This window comes from Sus scrofa, chromosome 7 (assembly GCF_000003025.6).
Source record: "Sus scrofa isolate TJ Tabasco breed Duroc chromosome 7, Sscrofa11.1, whole genome shotgun sequence".
In the NCBI taxonomy this organism is placed as follows: domain Eukaryota; kingdom Metazoa; phylum Chordata; class Mammalia; order Artiodactyla; family Suidae; genus Sus; species Sus scrofa.
In genome coordinates this window covers 13,326,319-13,351,248 of record NC_010449.5, presented here as the reverse complement: position 1 = coordinate 13,351,248, position 24,930 = coordinate 13,326,319, and the positions used below count along the sequence as shown (strand labels likewise).

Below are 24,930 nucleotides of genomic sequence, written 5' to 3'. Positions count from 1 at the left end.
CTCACTATACTGTACACCTGAAGCTAATGCAATGTTGTAAATCAATCATACTTCAATTTAAAAATAAACTTGATCACAGAATTTTGGAACTGACAGTCCTCCCAAACGCAAATGGCTTTATCTGATATTTATCTAGAGTAAGCTCTTCTCCAGGAATGCTGATGGCATGCTGGATAATTTCTCTAATTCCACTAGAGGGGCTCAGATGTCCTTCCTAAATCTGACATACCGGCAAGGGGCAAATCAAAGAGAGAAAAAAGTAATTTCAACACCCCGAATCCATCAGTGTTTAAACAATTAGAATTTTCCTTTATTTCAGAGTAAGTTTACAGCTGAAAAAAAGATATTTACTAAAGCTACAACATTATTCATATGGACAAAAACTTTCATAGCAAAACTGTAGTACACGGCCGGAGCATTTGAAATTTGAATACTATACGGTTATAGAAGATATTTAAAAAACGGAAATGATGTATTCCAAAGGTTGTAATAGGCACAATATATATGCTTGTATTGGGTCTGCAAGCATTAAACTAGAACTCATTACATGTGATCCAAGAAGTTGCAGATTTTTCAGTACTATGCACTGAAAAGATAAAAAGGAGTATCAGAGTTATTCATGTTGAAAAAGCACGTACTATCAATACTACAAAATAGAAGCAGCAAGCCAAACCAACAAACAGTTCCTTGGGTTATATAAGTTGTAATATAACTATGGCTTTTTCATTTTCATTTTTGAGACTGGCTAGCAAATCTGGCAAGTAGAAAAGAAAGTCAGAATAAAACATTGAAGACATCACTTACAAGGCAGCTGATATTTAACAGGTTCGAAATTGGAAGACAACAATTTTGTCCTTAGAGCAAAATTGTGAGGTATTCGATGCACCCCGCCACTTCCTCCCATCAATCTTTTGGCATCAAAAATCTTTATGCAGAAAAGTGAAAGTTTGTCAAGTGACACGGCAGAAAAATGTTTAAAATCAATCATTAGAATTTACTTTTGGTGTTTGGTAACTGTAGAGAAAACAGGTCTTTCAAGGATCAAGAACCTGGATATGGTCCTCAGTATGGAGCTTAGGTTTTTTAAAAACATGGGTTGAAATATGCATTCAGGTTGACAGTGTAGTCATGCTGATAAAGGTGGTAAAAATAAGAAAACAAAAATCGTACATTTTTTTAGAGCATACTAAATACCACTACATATATGGACACTGTCTAAAAGATAAAAATGTACATCTTAGATTTTCAACTAGCAATTAAATATAGGTGTAAAAGTGAGTCATGCAATATTTTTACCTCTCAGCTACTGTGATAATGATATGAGGGGAACAGAATTTTTTTTCCCTTTAAATACATAATGCTCACAAGTCATCATGTGGAACTCAAACCACACACAAAGGCAAATCATGAAGAAACGTTAAATATTTCAAAATGCCCATGAAGGCGTGCCAGAAATGATGCTGTTTCTATAACAAAGGATTGTTGGAGGCTAAAACTAAAGCAGTAGGTGCTACTGCAACTTCTAGGTCTTTAATGCTGCTGTTTTTGCTTGTTTGTTTGTTTGTTTGTTTGTTTGATGGGGATGATTCAGTTCAGGGGCTTCGGTGGTCTCTCAGAAACCATAATTTCTGTAGGTTCAGTGACCAACTTGGATCCATCCCATGCTGTCTTGAACTGTTCAGGAACAGGAAATTCTCTCTAGAAAAAGGCAAGAACAAAGTTACTTAAACCAAGGCTTTGCAAACAGATGGAAGGCTGATTAGGGTCATGCAATGGACAAAGACATTTTATAGAACCCAAACCTGCATCACGGAGCAATGCCTGGTCACCTGTCAGCTCTGCGACTACCAGCCAGCAGCCTCAGCTAGCACTTGCTAAGAACCAGGCATTCTTAGCACCGGTTATATGTGGATTCATACATATGTGTGTAGGCAATCTGTCCAACAATGCTATGAGCTAGAGGTTCTTAAGATGCCATCTACAGGAAACAAAGGCCTGAGAGGTTAAGCCTCTGAGCAGATTGAGTTCAAACCTTAGATAGCCTTTTACCCACAACTCTGCATCAACCTTAACCACACCCAACAATCAGCTGGGGATCTTGGTGAAAGGCAGATTCTAATTCAGTAGATTTGGAGAAAAGAAGGACAATCTGCATTTCTAACAATTTCCAAGGGAATTCTGAGGCTGCTGGATCCCAGTCACACTGAGCAAAAGCTTCATCTCAGTATTACCTATTTCCTCTTGGATGAAATATAAAAACGTGCTTCAGGGAGTTCCTGTTGTGGTGCAGCGGAAACGAATCCGACTAGGAACGATGAGGTTGTGAGTTCCATCCCTGGCCTTGCTCGGTGGGTTAAGGATCCAGCGTTGCTATGAGCTGTGGTGTAGGTCACAGATGCAGCTTGGATCCTGTGTTGCTGTGGCTGTGGCAGAGGCTGGAGGCTACAGCTGCAATTGGACCCCTAGCCTGGGAACCTTCATGTGCTGCGGGTGTGGCCCTAAAAAGCAAAAATAAATAAATAAATAAAAAGGCAAAAAAAAAAAAAAAAAAAGGCAGAAGAGCCAAAGGTAATTTGGAATCTCAATCTCTCCCTTCCCTGAGAGCAATTCCCCAGCCATCGCAGAAGAGGGTAGAAAAAGGAAGGTAAGGATCAGACCCCTTGGCCCTGGCTTTGTGCCCTCCCTGGGCATCCTATAAACACACCCCAATGTGATAAGCTGGTGCCTGTGTGTATCTATTGGTGAGATGTGATGTGCCAGCGGAATACACACATGAACACGTATATCTTACTAGATGTATGATCCAGCTATTTTTTTTTTTTGGAAGAAGCTATTTTATTTATTTTAACGGAAGGTCCTTTCTATCATGACTGGTGAATTCTCCTCGAGTGAAATAATGCAGTGCAAAGATGAACCAAAGATGCCACAGTCTGAATAAGTGTGTGTGTGTGGCCAGCACTGCTTCTGGCTCTGCTGGATGAATAAACCAGGCTTGGTATACCGAGCCAGGTAGAGAATGCTCCAGAGTAAAGGCACCTCTTTGATCGTGAATGCACTTCAGTTGCTTTCAATTGTTTTTGGAAATGAAGCGACAGTAGTGGGATGACAGATCTTCTTGGGGAGACTGATTCCTTTCAGGATGAATCATCCCCAGCACCCACTCCTAGACTATCCTGCCCATGGCAGGACCTCAGTCCTGCCCCCTGCTACCTCTAACTGGAAAACGTATGAAGGGCCATGGGCTGAGGGCACTCAAGATAATTTACCTAGAGAGGGGGGACTTGAATTTTGTAGCATAAAAGCTCAGGTTTTGAGCCTTATTCATCCTTTAGGTCAGCAGATCTCAAACTTGGAATCCCCGGGGAAGCCTTAACCACTACAGATGTCTGGGTACCACATCAAGGGATTCTAGTTTAATTAGTCTGGAGTGCTCATCCAACCCCCTGCTTTTCTTAGCAGATCCATCTCACGCAGCTGAGCCTTTGGCTTAAACAGCTGCAGAGGTCAGGAATCACCCTAATTTTTGGATTTCCTCCCCTGAAGCTGTTGTGAGTTGGCTTTAGCTCTTCAGTAGTCATTTTTATTTTTATTTTGAGGTGAAAAGCCCGGAAGGAGACTCTTCTCTAGCTCAGGGTTAGGCTGTACAGATACCAGATGAAACATGGCCCCATAGTTGCAGAGTTTTGTGTTTTATATGATGAAGGATTCTGGGCTGCAATATGTGGTGTGTGCCAGAGTAATGCTTACTGACAGGTGGGGAAAGGAGATGAACCTGAGTGCTGACTGCTGTGTAGACAGCTGGTGATTGACCCACAGGCTGACTGGGGCTGGGGGGTGTGCCTGCTAAGTTACCATTTTCTTGGAGTTCCCATTGTAGCTCAGTGGTTAACGAGACCGACTAGGATCCATGAGGATGCAGCTTTGGGTTAAGGACCTGGTGTTGCTGTGAGCTGTGGTGTAGGTCCCAGACGCAGCTCAGATCTGGCGTTGCTGTGGCTCTGGCACAGGCTGGGGGCAATAGCTCCGATTAGACCCCTAGCCTGGGAACCTCCTTATGCCGCGAGTGCGGCCCTAAAAAGACAAATAAATAAATAAATAAATAAATAAATAAATAAAAAGGTTACCATTTTCTCGTCTCCTTCCCTGCACACTCAGAACCAGAGCGAGCAATCTCTGCATTTATTTTTCTACTTTCAAGAAGTAACAACTAGTGGGAGGCAATAACTTGCTTCCAAACAGCAGCAACCAGCAGGTCCACTGCATTGCGTGATGCAGGTTAATATATTTATTTATTGTGGGAGAATATCTGCCAGATTCTTTTAGGAACTGCCTTGCGGGGGAGAAGAGACAAAGGAAATACACGGTGGCCTTTAGGCTAGTGTTTCTCAGAAAGGTCACTGGATGGATTGGTGGCATCGGAATTGTCTGGGATGTCTTAAAACTTACAGATTCCTGGGCCCTACTCCAAGACTCCTGAATCCAACTTGCGGGTACAAAGTTTGGGAGCAGTTCTGTTCATGAAGCTTCCCAGCGAATTCTAATGCTGAGTCTGAGACCCGAGGATGGAAGAACACCTATGCAAACAGGTCTACTTTTTACTTCTCTCTCCTCCCCTTTGCCTCTCAAAGCCTTGCTCCCTCTTTTCTGTTGGCCCCCACCAAAGCAAAGGAAAGTATTTAATCCTGAATAACAAGAACTCAGACGCATGGTGTACTCTTTGATAAGAGCTGGCCCATTGAAGGAATTATTAGTAAAAACGCCTTGAGAATCATACATCCAGGACCTGGCACAGTCCAGAAACTGACAAGGCAGCAGACATGTGAGAGGTCACTCTCCGAATCCCCCTCTCCTGCCTGCGCATTATTCTACCAAGGAGGCTCAAAGGCTGGTAGGTGATTAATCAGTCTCTAAGAATGATAATAACGCAAAATTCTTCACAGTCTTTTAAAGGGTACTTACATAATCGCCATCCCGAGGGATAAGTATATTCATTTCAGATGACTTGGCACTCACAATGTCACAGTCTAATGCGTCTTCACTGAGGTATATGTGGCAGCCTTCTGTCTTATTAATGGAAATTGTTGGCACTTTCCCCATTACCTGAAATGGAAGGAAAAAAAAAATCGAGGGTCAAAGCAAATAAATAGAAATGCCAGTGCGTGGGACTAACCAAGCATGGGAAGTAGCTGGGTCTGGGCTGGAGAGGCTGGTGAAGGGCCACGTCTCCAGGATCAATTAGTAGGTGTCATGTGGGGACAGAACGAAAGGACCACACAAGGGGATCCTCAAACCCCAGGGTCTCTTTCCCGAGACCAAATAAAGGGACTAATTTGAAAACAGCAGCTAAATGCTCCGAAAAAACCTCTCATAAACCTGTTAGTGGATTTGAAACATATATTTGATTTCATGATAAAAGAAACAAGAGCTTGGCACTTGCTTTTATGTGCTTAAGATTTTAGTTTCGACTAATCTGTAGGAAACTTGGATTAAAACTTGCACTAATACTGTCATTTAAGAGTAAATAAATTACTCTGTAACTGAGGAGATTTTTCCTGAATCTAAATAAGAATAAATACGAAACACACAGACAATTCTTTTCACGTAAGTTCTTTGCTAGATGAAAATCTCATTGGCTGCATGTGACGCTTAAATGAGATAATCAGTGTCTAGGTGTTTTGAAATGTATTAATTTCAGGAGCCAAAACTGGAGACAGGGTTCAGGCCACCCATTGTATAGGTAAATAGCACCACACATGAGAGGTGGCGGTTCTCTGTATTGTTACAAATATCAAGTCCTATAAAAATTCTGATCAGTTTTAAATTTCTCTTTTAACAGGCAGTTTTCAGACATTCCCCCCTAAATCTCTATAGGGGCAGACTGTTCCCCCATGACCATATTACAACTCTATAATTTTCTTTCTTGTAATGGAAAATGAAGTGATAAAGACAGCTCCTCTTTCACCCCAAAGAAAAGGCTGGACTGCAAATTAAAGGAGCAACTCCTGTGATGGTTCAGGTGATGTAAGGAATTCCTGAGGGGAGTCTAACCAGGTCACCACACTTCTCTGTTTTGTCCTCTCCCTGAAGAAACTGGACACCAAGTTGGAATTGAGACACAGTGGGGAAAAAAAAAAAAAGCAGAGGTAGTTTAAGGGCAACACAGGGCTTTGCCATAAATAACATAAAACAATACTTAGATCTTTATATCAAGAATGTGTCAGCAGTAATGTTTTGGCAATTTCTAGATTTGTTTATTTTATAATGATGAAGAGTATTTCCATACCGACCAGAACTGTATGAACACCAGGCGAGCACAAAGAAAGAAGTAAACTGTCCGTGTCTTAGGTTCTTCATTAACGAGGCGGAGTGAGGCCAGCACACTATGCTAATACACTGTACTTTTGTTTATATGTCATTATATTATGTTGTGAGCCACACGGGAAGTCCACATATATCATTATATTATGGCAAAATGCATTAAACATCTATGTATCTGAAAATCTCATCAACAGTAGAATTTTCAAAATAAGAACTGTCATTTCCACAGCATTTTAGTCAATACTTCATTAGAATAAATTACAGCATTTTAGTCAATACTTCATTAGGATAAATTACATACATTTTTTTCCCCCCTTGGGAGACTGTGAACACTTGAGAACAGAGATGGTTTCTTATCAGGAGAACTGGGCTAAAAAGTGGCTCCTCTGTTGAGTGACAGGTAACATGTGACCTGACCCAGATCAATGCTCTAGCATTGCATACATGTCTCGGTGTTAGTTTTGTGTTTCTTAAGTTTATTTCTTAATAAAAGTTAAAGTTTTTTTTCACATAATATCTTAGTTTCTTGTTTCTCCCATAATTTGTACTATTTTTTTTTTTTTAGGACAGTTTGCCAAAAACCAGAATTACTACACTAAATCCCTTGAACTTTTTCCACGCCCCTTTTTGCCTTTCGATCTTTCTAACAGCATTATTGAAGTAAAACGTGCATATAAAATTCACCTGCATTAGGTGTACAATTTAATGACATTTGTTACATTTACTGAGTTGTGCAGTCATCACTTCAGTTCAGTTTTAGGATATTTCCAGCATCCCCAGAATATCCCTAAAGCCCATTTAGAGTCAGTCTCTGTCCTCATCCCCAGACAACCACTAATCTACTTTTTGTCTTTATTGTGTCCAGGCCCCTTTAAAATAGTTTATTAAATGTTTTAAGTAGGTAATGACATTCACTTGGTTTGAACATCCAGAAGTTTGAAAAGTGTTCAGTAAAATGCCTCTTGTCTCTGAACCACGCTGCCAAATTTCTGTCTTGGACAGATAACCATGATTTATCCTTCCAGATTATTCTAACGCCCATAGCCTTAAAAATTGATGTATTTCAAACACAGAAGCATACAAAGAATAATATAATGCATATGTAAATATATGTCTTTAAACAGCTTTATCAGAGTTTAACATTTTGGCTCATTTGCTTTTTTTAAGGACTATAATCTTTTTTTTTTTTTTTTTTTTTCTGGGCTGCACCCACGGCATATGGAGGTTCCCAGGATAGGGGTCCATTCAGAGCAGTAGCAGCTGGCCTATGCTACAGCCACAGCAACTCGGGATCTGAGCCTCATCTGCAACCTACACTACAGGTCACAGCAACACAGGATCTTTAATCCACTGAGCAAGGCCAGGGATTGAACCCACGTCCTCATAGATGCTAGTCAGGTTTGTTAACTGCTGAGCCATGACGGGAACTCCATTAAGGACTCTGATCTTACAGTACAGTTGAAGCTCCCTCTATACCATCTACCACCTCACTGACCTTCCTCTTTCCCTCCACAGATGTTACTACTCTTCTGAATTTTGTGTTTACAATCCACACCAGACAGGTCTCCGGAGTATGATAAACTTGAGTCCTCATAAGTACTTTTTACATGTGTGTATTTTTCTTTTGCATGTTTTTGATCTTTATATAAAGGGACACATTATATAAGTACCTGTTGTATTATAATTTGCCTTTATTGCTCAAGCTTGTCTTTAAGATTTAGTTTTTTTTTTTTTTTTTTTGTCTTTTCAGGACTGAACCTGAGGCATATGGAGGTTCCCAGGCTAGGTGTTGAATCAGAGCTGTAGCTGCTGGCCTACACAACAGTCATAGCAATGTGGGATCCAAGCCATATCTGCATTCTACACCACAGCTCATGGCAACATCAGATCCTTAACCCACCAAGCAAGGCCAGGGGTTGAACCCATGTCCTCATGGATACTAGTCATCTTCCTTTCTGCTGAAGCATGACAGGAACTCTGAGATTCACCTATTTTTTTATACTTGAAAGTGTATAAAAATACATTATTTTAACTACTGTACAGCATTCTACCAAGTGGATTTATCATTGTCAGCTAGTGGATATTCAAAATGTTTTTCTTTTATTGCCATTATGAATAATACTGCAATAAACATTTTTACATGTCTCCATCAACCTATGTACGAGAGCTACTTCAGTGTATACACCTAAGAGTGAAATTGCTCGGTTACAGGCTATGACGGTCTTTGACTCTATTAGATGGTGCCAATTTGCTCTGCACAGCGAGTGTAATAGATTTGCTCTCCCAATACTGACGTATCAGGGTTCTCATAACAACTCTATACCATGAGATTTGTTCATATACAGGCAGTCCTCATGTCGCACAGTTCTGATATGCATGAGTTTCAGCTAACATGCCCTTTGCAAACCAAGGACAGCCTGAATTAAGAACTGATGAGTATAAGAAGGCATATCTAGTTATTATGCATTTCTTCATCTATTAGGTAAGTTATACATATTTTCATATTTCTCAAACACTTCGCATTTTTTTTCTCTGAATTGCCTTCATATTCTTTCCCCATCTTTCTACTGGATTGTTAGTCTTCTTATTGATTTGTGTTAAGTACTTTACAAATTCTGGCTATATATCCTTTTTGATTATCTGCACTGCAAATATCATTCTCCAATCCACAGCCTGTCTTTCGGCTTTGTCTATGTCTTCTGCTGAACACACACATTTTACTGTGGTTCGATTCACCTGTCTCTTCTTTACAATTTGTGCTTTTTGACCCTACTCTGAGGCCGTAAAGAGTTTCCTCTGTATTTTATTCTCAATGTTTAAAGGTATTTATTTTCACAATTAGGACTTTACTTTTATGTGTGGTATGAAGTAGAGCTTCAATTTTTTTTCCCATATGGATGGTCCTAAAATACATCTCCATGTAGGCGCCAACCACTGAATGTACTGCTCTAATTAAAAGTGCCAGTGGTGGAGCTCCCACTGTGGCTCAGTGAGTTAAGAACCCCACATTGTCTCTGTGAGGATGTGGGTTTGATTCTTGGCCTTGCTCAGCGGGTTAGGGATCTGGCACTGCCACAAGCTGCCGCATAGGTCACAGATGTGGCTTGGATCCAGTGTTGCCTTGCCTGTGGTATAGGCCTCAATTGCAGCTCTGATTCAACCCCTAACCCAGGAATTTCCACATGCCGCAGGTGAGGCCACTTGAAAAAAAAAAAAGAGAAAAAAAGAGTGGAAGAGTGAAAAGCCTAGTAAAACAAAAGAGAATAATCAATAAAACTAGAAGCCAATTTTAACAAACACCAGGAAACATCAGATAATAAGGGGTGATTAACAATACGAAAAGAGTATAATGAAAGATACCATTTATCGTTGGTCAAAGTAACAAGTCATTTAGCTTTCGGCATATTATAAAATTATATTTGGCTAAATCAAAATTGCTAAAACAGTGCAGATTTTCTTCGGCTTTGCAAATTCAATTCCAATCCTACTTTCCAGGTTGTTTTTCTGATAATGTCATTGACGCTTCAGAAAACCTTTTTGTACTCTTTACCAAGAACCAATTTTTCCTCAAGGAAAAAAAAATTCTCCTTGGCATGGTACTATTACGCTAGGAGAATCTCTTAGTATTTTCGTTCATTCATGAGTTGATTCATTTCCATCGCTCACTCATCAAACATTTACTGGACCCCTACTATGTGTAGGTACTATGCCGGTTTCTGGAGCTGTAAAGGTTAATTAGCTGTTCTTAAGATAAAAATGGTAAACTCGTAATGGCTGTACAAGGTTGGATGTGCCATAAAAGGTTGAAAAAGAGGAATTAACATTGTCCCAGAAGCAAGAGAGGAGGTGAACACAGAGCTGTGTGAGCGGGAAAGAGAATAACCGTCTTCTAGGTGGACGTGCTGGGCCCTTTGTAAACAGTGGGGGCCGGGCATGGTTGAAAGGGCCATCTACCTGCATCTGAATGTCCTTGGAGTTGATCACTTCCACGATGCCCACCGCATTGTCAAACACCAGGCCAAACTTCTTACAATTGTCTGGGGAAAAAAAAAAAAATCTACTAAATACCCAGCATGTTTATACAGAGCGACTTATCATAGTCAGTACAGACCTACAGTTATGACCTACCAACTATAATGGAATTTATTTTCCCTTTTATCTGTAGAGTAGACTTGTTGCATTTGAAAATGTAGGCCACTTGTCTTAGTTCGGTCTCTGAAATCACAAGGTCATTCCTGTCCTCTTGGTACTCCTAAAGTTAAAACACAATGGAAATATTAAATAAAAGGAGGTATAGAAAAATTAAGTCCATGGTGTACTGAAATTACTAGGAAGTTTAGCACTCCTTATTTATAGCTTCTCCATATGTTCTTTCCTTAGGAATTGTTTTCTTAGGGACTAAACCACAAGTCTGAGTCTGTCCTTGTAATGTTGGGAACAAATGGAATGGATGCTTGGAAGTTGGGTTCGGTGTTAATTTGCAAATGCTCAGGCATCAGGCACCCTGGCTAGTGGGTGGGCACTGAGCAGGAATATGAGAGTTTTCTGTTGTGTTTGGACGCTGAATTTGGATGTGATATTACTTGCAATATCTGCAAGTAGGAGATGGGAAAATAGGCTGGGAAGGGTCACGACACTGCTCTAAGTCCCAGTGTCTTTTTGGACCATGACAACCTTTCTAGGGACTTTGTTTCTCAATATTTAGGGAAGCTCCCCTGATTGACAGGGGTCACCAGCTTTCATTGGGAGCTCCCTGGTGGCTCGGCCAGTTAAGGATCCGGTGTTATCTTCTGCAGTGGCTTGAGCTGCTGCTGTGGCTTGGGTTCGATCCTTGGCCTAGGAACTTCTGCATGCTGTGGGCTTAGCCAAAAAACAAAACAAAACAAAAAAGTCTCTTTGTTCTGCTCAGACAATAGTGACAGTGGTGGGTGAAGTGGTAGCTTATATTAGCACCTTCATCACGGGAATAGAATGAGACATGCCACAGTAGATCAGAATGGGGGCGTAGATTAAAAGCTTATGGGAGTTCGCGTCGTGGCTCAGTGGTAACAAACTCAGCTAGTATCCATGAGGTTGGGGATTTGATCTCTGGCCTCGCCCAGTGGGTTAAGGATCTGGTGTTGCTGTGAGCTATGGTGTAGGTCACAGATGAGGCTTGGATCCTGTGTTGCTATGGCTGTAGCTGCAGGTCCAATTCAACCCCTAGCCTGGGGATTTCCACATGCTATGGGTGCAGCCCTAAAAAGACACACACACACAAAGCTTATGGAAGAAGTAGTCAAATTCAGAGAGAGGAAGTAGAAGGGTGTTTGCCAGGGGCTGAAGTGATGGGGAGGGGGGCATTACTGTTAAAGGGGTACAGAGTTACTGTTTTACTCGAAGAAAAGAGTTCTGTGAATGGATGGTGGTGACTGATGCACAACAGTATGAATATAAACACCACTGAACTATGCACTTAAACGTTTAAGATGGTAACTGTTGTGTTTATGTATTTTACCAAGATGAAAAAATAATTTTTAAAAAGTTGAAGACAATGCACGAGAAAAATGAAAAACAGAAAATCTATAGGAATGTTCAGACAGGTCCTGGTTTCTATTTTAGCCAGTGACCATTTTGCCTTTGTCATCTCACCTAGAAATCCTTAAGACCCTGGCAAACAATTTAGCTGTTGTTGCTCTCATTGGAGTGAATTAGAAATAAAGGTTAAATGGCTTCACTCACTATTCTCCATTTCTTTCCTTCCAGCTCTAACATAGGAGCATGTTTCTTAGGAGGATGAGAGTGAGGAGACTTGGGGCCTGGAGAGTGGCTTTTGGTAGGAGAGGGAGTTTGTCCTCCCGGAGCCCGTAGGCTGGGATTCTTGTACGTCTTCTGGTCATCTGTAACATGCCGGAGCCCTGGAAAAGTAACACATAGACATATTTCTTTATATTTTATGCAAAGGGAAGTGTTCCTAACTTCTTAGATCAACATGATACAACCAGCACAAGAATTTCTGGTAATGCTATTTTCATGATAGTCTTTGGTATGCAGAGGCTGAGTTCTGCATAAGTTGAGAGTTAACAGAAGCACTGTTAAGTATTTTTTAATTTGAGAAACCTCTTCGTTGGAGGAGATGAGATGACAGATAAGAATTCTGCAGAAAGCAAATCACCTTGCCAGAGAGGATCCCATGATTTACCTGTCATGGCTAAATCATTCCCCACGTGCAGCCTAAAAAGTTAGGGCATCTCAGTAAGCATAGGTCAGAGTATGGACTGACTTAAGGCCTATGAAACCATCCCCTTTCTTTGCAGCTGATGACACAAGGCAGCCAGTTGGAATCAGAGAAATAGTTAGAATTTTGAGTTCTTAGCTCCCAGCTCAGCACATAGGAACACTCACATCATAATTCCTATTACCCATGCAAAGCTAAAATACATTTGCATAAAGTTTTTTGCAACATGATTCTATGAAATGGCATGATTTTAAAAATTAACCATTTACTGTGAAGACAAAGGTAGTTCAATGATGTAATTCTTGATAAGCCTGTACACTGCTTGAGGACAGAGATGCTATTGTTTGCCATTTTTATTTGATGCCTTGGTTGTAGCTGATGCTGAAGCATTAGGGGCTGAAGTGGTGCTGCTGTGGTCAATTTAGAACCTAGAATCTCTGATCCACCCACCAGCCCGCTAAGCCCAGGCACTTTGAGATGAAAACATGGAGCCGGCTCCCTGCATATTGGGGACCAGGCTGAATGATGTATCCATCACCGTCGGCTCCGTGGGGCGGGGGTGGTGGTGGTGCCTGTGTGCCTTGAGCCAGAGGGAGATAGCCTCAAGGTCTGGTTTCCTCACCTCTTGTAATTGCTTCCCCTTGGTTAAGTTGTGCAAATAAAGCTGAGCGTGAAGGAGAGGGTTCCTCTCTTCTGCCCTCACTCTCAAAAAGTGGAGGTGGCCCTGGAGGAGGTGGAGGAGGTGGGGGTGGAGGAAGGCCAGGCCCAAGGGAGAGGACGGACAACGCAGATGCGGTTGAAGCTACTGGACCCTGTGGGAGAGAGAAGACAGACAGCATTCTATTGAGATGATATTCTTGCTGCGAGCTAGGATTTTACCAAGATCACTTAGAACCTGTTGTCACTGAGGGAGTGGGGTTTGAGATTCATAGGGGTACCCCTGTGCATCATGGGTCTTTTTTGGAAAACCTGGACGGAGTTGGGGTTGCCTTGGGAACATGGAGCATGACATGGCTGTACAGCCTTGCCATTAGAAACTGCGTGTCCAGGATTCACATGGCCAGCTCAGAGGCCAACAAAGCCATATCCACAGGTTCATGTCTGAAGCTCAGGCTATGAATGAACCTGGGCTTTGGCCAGTGGATAATCATCAGAATAAAGTGGTCCTAATGAGAAGAGGATTCTTTTGGGGACACCAGGAATTGCAACCGCCAATGAGACCGAGTGGGGAAAAATCTTCAGTGGTCAGCTTTCCGAGCGGCTAAAGAGATACCTAACCTCTTTCTTTCATTTCTCAAGTATGCCTGCCTCAAAATGAACCCCAAGTAAGGACCACGTGTGACTCGGGTACCTGTCAAACACAAGGTGATCAGGGTCCAGAAGCCTTCTGATGGTTAGGTTCATCTGAGGCTGTTAGGGAGCCAGAGAAAACTGTATTTTGCCTGAGCGAGACCTATGCTTAGTCTCTTCTCTGCCATGAGAAATGCAATCTTTATTTTCAATATGAAGTTCTAGCAAATTCAAGTGGCACTGAAAGGTGACAGACGATAGAGGGATTTGTTTTAACATTGTGAGAGGACCCCATAAATGAAGTTGTCACAGAGTTTAAAAGGAGTAGCAGCACACATATACAATCACCTTGTGTTACATAGTATTTTACTTTTAATCTTCCAAGTAGAACTGTAAGCCTGTGATAAGGAATGATAAACTAATTCAACTAAAAAATCAGAAATGTTAAAAATTGAGAATGATGAAAACATGGCTTAGGCTCACACATTTTCAATACCAAGTACAATATGCAAAACATCATTTAAGTGCTGAGTGTTACCAGAGACAGTGGCAGGTCCTTATTTTCATAAACACAGTATCACAAAGTATCAATATCAGGACATTTTGATCTGTGGTAGTTCTCAGTTGAAAAAAAAATCCATACTATATTCAGAGTACTTATATAATCGCTATTAAGTGGATTACCCTAAAAATAAAAGATTCCTTTCTTATTCAGAATGCACATCTTAAAAACTGAACAGGCTGGAGGTCTGTCACCTGAAATTATAATCTGTGATTTTTTGTTGTTGTTTATGTGGAAGGACAGCCCGAGTCCATCAGGATTCTTGGGTCAAGTAGAAAATGATTACATAGTTCTTGAGATAGACCAATTTTTTTTTTCCAGTATCTTAAATATTTCCTATTATGTTTCTGGGTTGAAATGTGAGAATCTTTTCTGAATCATAAACAGCATAAAGTGTAAGCTTTGTGCATCGGACAGTATCCCAGTCCTCAGTTCCAGACACTCAGAGCCATGAAGTATTAATTTACCCATAAGCACATAATAATGCAGTCAGCAAGGGACAGGCCCCTCCCCCACATCTGAAACATTGCAGCTTTAAAGTTCTCCTATTTTGGGGAAAAGGGGTGATGACACGCTGGCTTCTAAATCTTAGAATCACTTAGATGATTCCCTCACACTCAGAATTCTGAGCCTCTTTCCAGGCCCCTGAAACCAATAAGCCACATATTTAACTTCTTGGAACTTTGATACCTTCACATGGCTGACCTAGGAACATCAAACAAAGGATTTACTGCAAAAAATGTTGACTATAAAAGCCAACGACAGCAGAGCCTTCTTGCCTGCCTGCTTGCATCTCTTACAAGTGTCCTATCTTAATAACTCTATTTCTTGCCTAAAAAAAAAAAGCTGCCAACAACAACAACAATAGAATAAGAGAACTCAGGACCGGCTGAAACCAGGCCCTCGGCTTATTCTCTCTGCGTGGCGGTTCATTCCAGTCCCAGACCCAATGGGAGCACAAGCCTAGGCTCTACTTTCCAGGGTGACCTGACAGTCAGCGCTCAGGGGCTTTACCGTACAGTGTCCTCCAGAGCCAACTCAGATGTTCCCTTAACTGGATCTCCGTGGGCTGCCCCTGTGATGAGCTTATCTTTGCCTCCTCCTCCTCCTGCAGGCTGTCACAGCACCTGGCACCAGGCCTTCCGTGTTCTCTGGTGCCTGGCCACCAGCGGTAGCCACATCCACTGGAATCACAGTCTGACACTGTCTTCAAGGGTTCCCAGGAAACAGAGGGGAGATGGGCAGGGCAGGGAAGGCAGACAAGAGTTCTGGGAGGCCTCGTGCGTGCTGGGCACTGATTGTTTCCACTCATTTAACAGATATTTAGTGCTCAGATAGGACAGGCTCTGTATGCCAACTTTGTCTGAATATTAGAATCATGTGGGAATCCGCTAGAAATTCCAAAGCCTGGGCACACTGCAGGAACACTCTCTGGGGAGGCAGGACATAGGCATCTGGATTCTTGAAGCCCTCTAGATGATGCCAAAGCGCAGACAAGTTGGGAAACCGCCACGCTATGCTTTGTGCTGAGATTAATCTTAGTCATTACAAACAATATTGCTACGATTGTACTGAAATTCCTCTCAAACAGAAAATAAAGCAGGCATCCAGAAAGGCTGACTCAGTATTAAATGGTCAGTAAATGGCAGAGACGTAATTCCAGCACAAATTTGCTTGATTCTAAAGCCTTCTTTGGGGAAAACCTTCATGCTATATTCAGATGTAAAAAAAAAAAAAAAAGAAAAAAAGTCACTAGTCAATTAAAGAGTCAGAGGCATGGGCCACCTCAACAGGGGTAGCTGCTCTCAGGGCTCTGGCTTGAATATACGTGAAGTATTGGGAGGTGGTATAATAATTTAATTTGCATTTCCACTATTCCTCTCTCCAACCCTCTAACACCTTAGCAGCTGACTGAGCGCCTACAAGCTCAAGCTTGATTCCAAGGGGGTATAAGAAGTCTTGGGTATTGACACTGGAACCTTGGCATCAAGTCACCCTGGCCACTGGTTTGTTAGCTCTGTGCCCTTATTCTAGCAACTCTTGCTTGTTCACTTTTCCTGAGTAATCACTGTTGTCAGGAACGGGGTCCTTGCACTCAAATCTTGGTTTCCTGCCTGGGGGGTCTAGCTGTTCTGGGATGGGACCTGACCCCCCCTCTGGGGACTGGAAATTTAAGGGCATTGCCTCTGGGTATGATTTCCTCTTAGAGATAAACTCTCATGGCAGTGGTAATATGGGCTGTCTAGACTGAATGGGAGGTAGTGGATCAGATCAAGCCTACCACCTTGGTTGCCTGTTGGGGGATCTGCTGCTTCTTATTCTCAATGGGCTCTGGGCCCTGTGGGAAGTGGAGCTGGGAGATGGCCCAGCTCACACTTTGAGATAGGTCCCTAGAGGGATTCAGAAGGATGCTCCCACCTGGGCAGACTTGTCTGGAGGTGCCTGGAAGAGCCTCTGAGCCTATTCCAGGAAACTGAGAGGGTCCTGGGAGAGTCACAGGGGATCAGCTTTAATTAGGCTGCAGACTGCATTCAGTTCCTAGAACAGAGGCTATGGGGTCAGAACTATACATGCAGAATAAAACGAAGACATTTAATAAAAGATGCCATTTACTTGCAAATTATCTGGGTATTTCTGGTTTTTCTAAAAGAATCCTTGATAAAACTTTTTTTTTTTAATACTGTGTGTTTTACCCTCACAATTTGATTTCTACAGTGTAGGATTACACATCACAGGACCTTGTATAAGGTCACACAGACTGGAAAGTAAAGGCGAGTGAGGACCCAAGTGAAAAAGTAGCTGAAGGGAGAAAGGCTTGACCTGAGTGAAGCAGCCGTGACCCCCCACATGGATGCTTCTTAAAGATGCTACCTTATCTTGATGAAACAAATCTCAAGTATCTCAAGAGCTCCAGACTGGAAACAGTTGAAAAATACAAAATAAAAAGTCATTAAAACCGTGACTTCCAATTTAAAAAAAGCAGCAGCACATTTATGATTTTAAATGGCTATATTCAGGGTGTAAAAGTTCACTTCTGTTGAAGAACACAGCTCAAAACCTAAAAGTGTTGCTTTTGAAGGCTCTGTTCAGATTAATTTTGAGAGCAGATGTTTGATTATTTACTTCTTTTTTTTTTTTGGAGTCTGGTACGGGGTGGGGCTTTTTAAAATGTCTGCAAATGCCTTTCTCTAAATTAATTTCAACTGTCCTGGGAACAGCTGCTTCCTCTGATCTTAAATATATGAACTACAACTATGAAATAATGAGGCCATTGTATGTGGCATGTGGAAAGCTTGTAATGTTTTGGTTATACATAATATATATAAAATTATATAACTATATTACATATATTTATGTACTAATGTACATCAGAATTTTTTCTTTAAATGTTATTCGAAATAATTACTAATCATTTTATTACTTTGAAATTTAGATTTTTATCCTGAAAGGGAAACTACTTCTAGTTCTTAAATGAAATCTCCACATTGTTTTTGCTGGTGGTAATTACCAACAACCAATTCTATCTCCCACAACATACACCACTGCCTTAGTTATCTGGTTAGTTCAGATACAGTCTAGCTTTGGATCTATAATAACGTACAAAAAGGACTCCAATTATCCATTTTGTTAAGTTTGTTGACAGTAGGACTAATTGGATACTTTTAGATGGAGGTTTTATGTCACTGTGATGAAACTAAGTAAAAAAGTAAAATAGAGCTGTTTAGACCAAAAAAAAAAAAAAAAAGAAAAAAAAGAAAAAAAAAAGAAAAAGAAAATTCAGCTATAAAGAAAAGTTTTTCAAGATTTTCTGCTTAATAATTACATTTTTTGGAAATTTTCAACTTTCACCTTTAAAATTCTAAGATTTTTCAAATTCAACAAGAGAGGTAGCAGATGATTTGGTCTAAATAGAACCTAAGCTTTAAAGAGACAGAAAAGGAATTCAAATAAGTAGGTTCATTTGTCCATCAACATTTGCCAAGGGCCACCTTACAAGGAACTAGGTAACTGATGAAGTAGGTGTACGTCTTGTGTGTTGAGAAATTCATCATCTAGTGAGTGTGTCAAGTGTACAAACAGTAGTTGCAGATGAAATTTGATCAAGTAGATGCAGATAACAGCATGAACAGGGGACCCTGGGGGCACAAGGGAGGGTGTGACCAGCTCTCCTCAGGACACTGGGGTCAGGAGAGCCAGACTGCTGTGGCTTAGGCCAGGGCCACACTATCGAATGCTCCGTAGAAGACAGAGGTCCTATAGGGAGAGACACTAAGGGGATGTAAGCGAGGGAGAAATGTATATATAGTAGATGATGTTAATCTCTAACTTTAAGAAGAGATCTAGGAGTTCCCATCATGGCGCAGTGGTTAACGAATCCGACTAGGAACCATGAGGTTGCGGGTTCGATCCCTGGCCTTGCTCAGTGGGTTAAGGATCTGGCATTGCCGTGAGCTGTGGTGTAGGCTGGCAGCTACAGCTCCGATTCGACCCCTAGCCTGGGAACCTCCATATGCCACGGGAGCGGCCCTAGAAAAAGCAAAAAGACCAAAAAAAAAAAAAAAAAAAAGCTCTAGCACCAGACATTTTGGCCTGTTTTTATCATTTTATTTTATTTTATTTTATTTTATTTTATTTTATTTTATTTTATCTTTTTGCCTTTTCTAGGGCTGCTCCTGCAGCATATGGAGGTTCCCAGGCCAGGTGTCTAATTGGAGCTGTTGCTGCCGTCCTATGCCAGAGCCACAGCAACACAAGATCTGAGCTGCGTCTGCAACCTACACCATATCATGTGATAGACTCTCAGAACAGGTGGATTCTGTCCCTCACAACAGAACTTTTGTTATGATGTTTCTTCTATAAAACTGGCTTAGTGATAGTAATATTTTGAGCCACCTGTCTTTAAGTATTTGTGGAGATCATAGATAAAGCTGCAAAATGAAACAGCTGACATGCACTGTTTATGGGCTTTCCTGCCCATCCCCCATCCTTTTCTTATGCCCAATTCCCCTTCACACACACACAGATGGCTGTCTCTGGTTTCTTGGTCAGATTCTCTCTTCAGTGGTCCATCTCAGAGCCAGCTTGGTCCATTAATCACCTGGCTTACAGTTACTACTCTCCAGGTACATTACATGTGCCCAATTACACACTTAAAAAGCATTTAAACATCACAAAGCCATTTCAGTCACAAATACGCTTACATTAACATGCCGCAGCTCCAGGAATTCATGGTGTTTTATAACTGAACCTTCTGGCCAATGCTGTTAATTTCTCCAAAGACAAAGAATCTCAAATGACCTTGTATAACATGGCACGTAAAATAGGAGAAGATAAACCTCTCGCATACAAGAGGAGGGAGGGATTAAACGAAAGAACTCCGCTCTCAGAATTTTAGACTAACTTCCCACACACACAAATTGGTTTTCATAGCAGTAAAAAATACTTCACAAATTCTTGGTGTAGGGTTTGTTTATATTTTATTTTATTTTATTTTTTAGAAAATTGTTTATTTATTTATTCATTTTTTTTTTGTCTTTTTGCCATTTCTAGGGCCGCTCCCGCGGCATATGGAGGTTCCCAGGCTAGGGGTTGAATCGGAGCTGTGGCCTCCGGCCTATGCCAGAGCCACAGCAACTAGGGATCCGAGCCGCGTCTGCAACCTACACCACAGCTCACGGCAACGCCGGATCGTTAACCCACTGAGCAAGGGCAGGGACCAAACCCGCAACCTCATGGTTCCTAGTCGGATTCGTTAACCACTGCGCCACGACGGGAACTCCTGTTTATATTTTAGACATCAAAACCAGTTTCTATTTTCTGCAAGATGTACTTTGATCAAGAACTTGGAGAAAACTGATACATTTCCAAATTTGTCAATTTCTATAAGGACTTGCAAATTTTACATTCATATTTATATCACACTTTTACTGGCAGACAACCATATTCAAGAAAAAAGACTGTACATAAACGAACCCATGATCATTCTGTACAACATAAGTGTAAACCAAAGTGAATTTATGACTTGGGTCTCTATTCTCTCATTTTTATCACTTCCTATAATTTTGAAATTTCTGCCAATGAAAACAAAGTTTCTGGGGACCTTTCCAAGAAAACAAAGTTGTCAAAAAAAAATTACAATGAAGTGGTATATGTTATTTTAAGCATCCATTTATTAATAATTTTTAAAAAGTCAATTTAGGGAATATTTCCTATTTCGTTTATGGTAATAGAAAACTACTCAAATTTCAAGTTTCTATAAAAATACCAAGGACACATATATAATCAAAATAAAAAGGAGTTCCCACGTTTAGGGAAGAAACGTAGGGCCCATTGGGATCACTTTTCTTCAGAGGCAAGACTCCAAACTCCCTTAGCCCGAGACAGAAATACCAGAAAAGAGGTAATGAAAAACCCCAATCTCATGGTTTTGCCCATGACTTCTGAGGGGTTCCTCATCCCCACCCTCCTGAGGTCTCTGTATGTCGTTCCTCTGATGACCTGGAGGGATGTGAAAAATGGCAGTAGTTGGAAAAAAAGAACAAGAAACAAAGGCCCTTCAGAGAAGGAAAAACAGTTTTAAATTGGGAAACAGCTTGGGAATACTTACACAGTCTATACAAGTTGGTGGAAACTAGTAATGTAGTGTTTTTATGCTCATTGGTTCCTAATTTATAGATCCAGATGGGGCTCTTCAAAAACAAAAAACAAACAACAAAAAACAAAAAACAAAAAACAAAAAACAAACAACAAAAAACATAGGTGATGACTCCTGAGTCGCATGCCCCAAGTAGAGATGTTGGATAAAAGCAGACCAAGCCCTCAGAGCTGATTCCAGAAGAGTATGTTGAACATAATCTAATTTGTTCAGGGACCCAGATCTTTTGCATAAACTGTCTTCATAAGCAGCCTTAATGATTAGTTTGGCCTTTTTTGCTCTGTGGACCAAATCTGGGATTCCCAGATTGTCTTTTCTTCTTGTCTGCCAGCATTGGCAGTTTGAAAATATAATTTCTCATAAAAAAAAGAAAGATAAAATTAAATTTTCCAGGGGAAAAACCTGTAGAGTTAAAGATAGCAGAGTATACCCATTAAAGAGACAAACTATAGATAGCCGACAGTTGTATGACCAAGAGTAACATGTGGCTTGAATTGTCCGGGCAACTACTTCATTTGGCCAGAAGATCCACGGTCTGAACTACCACCAAGTTCAAGTTTTTGTTTTGCTTCTGGATTTTAGGGTCATAAAGAAACAATTGTATTTCTTAAATTATCCATACGCTTGATAAATGGCAGAGGTGTGGGTGAGGCAAAATGATAGCTGTTATAAAGATGATTTACATTTGTCTCTATGTTTTGTGCATTATTAGGAAAAAAATAAAAAAAATAGAAGCATCGTCATCTCCTGAGGTTTATAGTTGAGGCACACTAAGACAAAGCAACATCTGTCTCAATTCCAGGTCCAGATTTCACAGGAAAGGTTAAGTGGTGCTAGGTTTGGGAAAGGGTCTGCGATTAGCTCAGTTTATAACAAGGGTGCAACCTGGACCAATAGATCTGGGTTTAGCCCTATGTTATAGTCTATGAAGGGTTTGTTTTCCCTTTAGTAGGCAATCTGCAGCTTCCCCCAAATCTTATTAAGAAGACTTTTTGCTTAATCTAATATTCGCTTGTGTTTCCTGAGTTTCTACCAACTGGGCATTGGGGGCATGCAGGTGGCAAGAGACAGGTGCGGGGGAGGCAATGGTGATGAATACGCCATTGCCTATAAGAAAATGCACGGTCCCTTTCCATGACCATGGTTTGACAGAAGAAATAAAGAGAGAGCATTTATGTGGCTCTTAAACAGTAAACACAATCTGTAGTTAATGGAACAACTCTCTGCAAAAGAAATGTGATTATCGATGATTGCATTCCATTGAGCAAATGTGTTTGGACATTGTGTTCATGGCCCTGTGGTCATGGCTGCGGATCCCAGGCAGAACGAGAAAGGACCCTGCTTTCAATGAGTTACGGTCTTGGAGGAGAGAGAAAGCACTTCTATGCCCCCAGACAGCAGGTGCCTGGTTCTTAGCCTTCGTGTCTTCTTGGGCTGTGCCTTGGTTGGAAAGGCTCTGCCCCAAACTCCTATCTGGAAAACTCTTCCATATCTTCAGGGTTCGGCTCAAAGTTCTTGTCTTTCTGTAGGTTTTCTGGAACTCTCCTAAGAGGAAATTTTCTGTTTCCCTATCGCGAGGATCTGTTATTATGGTACTTTACATTATATGGTAATTACTGTCTGTGAATTCAGCTTTCGTCACCTCTCTAGTCCGAGCTCTGAAGAGCCACTCATTATGCAGCTTAATGTCACCAGTAATGTGCCCCAGTGCCTTAAACGTGGCGGGTACTGCATAAATATTTACTGAAGTGAGTAAGAAACTGCTTTATATGGTAGAAAGGACTAAGCATCATAAAATAAGTACTGATTTTAAGAAGTACTGTGGAGGGCAAGGGTAACTTCCATCTTGGGACAGGGCAGGTGCTAAGCAGAGAAACCCAGAGAGGCTTCTTGGAGAGAAGACCATTTGAAAGAGACCTTGAAGGATGGATGGATCAGATTTGACACAGGGAAGTGAGAAGAAGGGGGTCCCAGGACGGGGGTACGTGAGCACTGTCATTACAACAAATAAATGCCAAGGAATTGTTAGCAATTACATGAGAACTTAAGAGATCCACTTAAGGACTGTCTTTCAAAGCATTAACTTCCTTTTTTGTTGTTGTTGTTGTTGTCTTTTGTCTTTTTAGGGCTGCTCCCGGGGCATATGGAGATTCCCAGGCTAGGGGTTGAATCAGAGCTGTAGCTGCCGGCCTACCCCACAGCCACAGCAATGAGAGATCCGAGCTGCATCTGCGACCTACACCACAGCTCAAGGCAACGCGGGATCCTTAATTCACTGAGCAAAGCCAGGGATTGAACCTGCAAACTCATGGTTCCTAGTCAGATTTGTTTCCACTGCGCCACGACAGGAACTCCCAAAGCATTAACTTCTGATGCAACTCACCTGTTTAATGAAACGGCCACTAGTCAAAAGTTTATTTTAGACCTGTTTACAAGAACACACACAGTAAATAACCACTCAGGCCTTTGTACTTTACTGCTTTTGACTGAAAAGAGAACTACTCAAATTAATACCTCTCCAAAGTTTGGAAAAATAAAACTTACTTATAGAGATGGAAGATTTGCTAGCCCTTAGGACCTAAAAAGGATGCGCCAGAAACTTCACCTGCACTGCCTTTCCCACTGGAGGTGGGAAGGAACAAGGAGATGAATAAAGCCATTCAGCCCTGACAGCAATTACTGGGAGTCCCAGTCTCAGGAAGAGGGGGAGACACCTGGGAGGTGAAGGCCAAGAGGGTGGACCCAGAGGCATGGGACCTCGGGGATGAATGAAAACTCGGCTGACTCCCATTATGTTTTGTTTTCTTTGGATGCGCCTGTGGCATGGGGAAGTTCCAGGGCCAGGGATTAAATCCACGCCACAGCAGTGATGACACCAGATCCTTAACTCACCGCACCATCAGGGAACTCCTATGGGTGGCTCCCTTTGTGGCTCCCTTCTGGGCTGGGACTGACAGCCAAGTTCACTTCAAGTCTTCTCCTATCCAGGCACCCCCAGCTCAACTCTGGGAAGCACGTTTGCCAGGACTCTTTTTTTTCTTTCCCCCCCTTTTTTACGGCTGCATCTACAACATATAGAAGTTCCTGGGCCAGGGGTCAAATTGGAACTGCAGCATGACCTACGCCACAGCAGCACCAGATCCAGCTGTACCTGCGACCTATGTCACAGCTTATGGCAACACCAGATCCTTAACCCACTGAGTGAGGCCAGGGATGGAACCCACATCCTCACAGAGACAACATCAGGTCCTTAACCCAGTGAGCCACAATGGGAACTCCTTTGCCTGCACTCTTAAACCACAGTCTCCTGACTTTCCTAAGAGGGGCCAGAGGAAAGAATGGGCAACAGGACATCCCCAATTTATACCTCTGCCTTCAACATTATGCCTTAAAGAATTTTAAATGAATACACTTTAATTAAAATATTCCTGAGGTGATAGTTTAAATAAATGAGGAACATTTCTTAACTTGCTGGCCCCCAGGTTTAGAGAGTTCAAGTTCTTGGTTAGGAAAATGTCCTAGTAAATAAAATAATCTTGATCGTTATTAAAGTAGGCAGTTTTAAAAGCCACTACTGTTTTGATTTAGGGAGAGAAAGATTTAAATACTCTGAAAACATTTATGCATTCTTATCAACTAACAGTAAAACTCAAAGGTATTTATGAGATAATAAAAACAGTCTTAAATATAAAAAGCTTACAGCTTCATAGTACAGCTAACTCTACACTATTGGGTATGAAATTGTAGATATTTATTTCTGGGCCTACTTTCCTGAAGATATAGTGAAGGTAAAAATTCTATAAAACTACACCTACCTCCAACCCTTTAGAAACCGCCTTCTAAAGGTCACCAGTAACAAAGATGATGGTAGCATTTTTCCAATTCTTA

At 41.4% G+C, this 24,930-nt stretch overlaps 1 protein-coding gene across 1 annotated transcript in view; it reads right to left on the bottom strand.

Moving 5' to 3' along the window:
- CAP2 (CAP, adenylate cyclase-associated protein, 2 (yeast)) overlaps window positions 283-24,930 on the bottom strand; it is a 139,857-nt gene continuing 115,209 nt past the window's right edge. The window contains exons 8-13 of the mRNA XM_021100214.1: window positions 13,158-13,347; window positions 12,040-12,215; window positions 10,447-10,570; window positions 10,273-10,355; window positions 4,960-5,100; window positions 283-1,698 (exon numbers count right to left, since the gene is read on the bottom strand). Of these exons, the coding sequence (XP_020955873.1) occupies window positions 1,588-1,698; window positions 4,960-5,100; window positions 10,273-10,355; window positions 10,447-10,570; window positions 12,040-12,215; window positions 13,158-13,347 (825 nt within the window). The 3' untranslated portion in view covers window positions 283-1,587. The remainder of the gene's footprint in view (window positions 1,699-4,959; window positions 5,101-10,272; window positions 10,356-10,446; window positions 10,571-12,039; window positions 12,216-13,157; window positions 13,348-24,930) is intronic.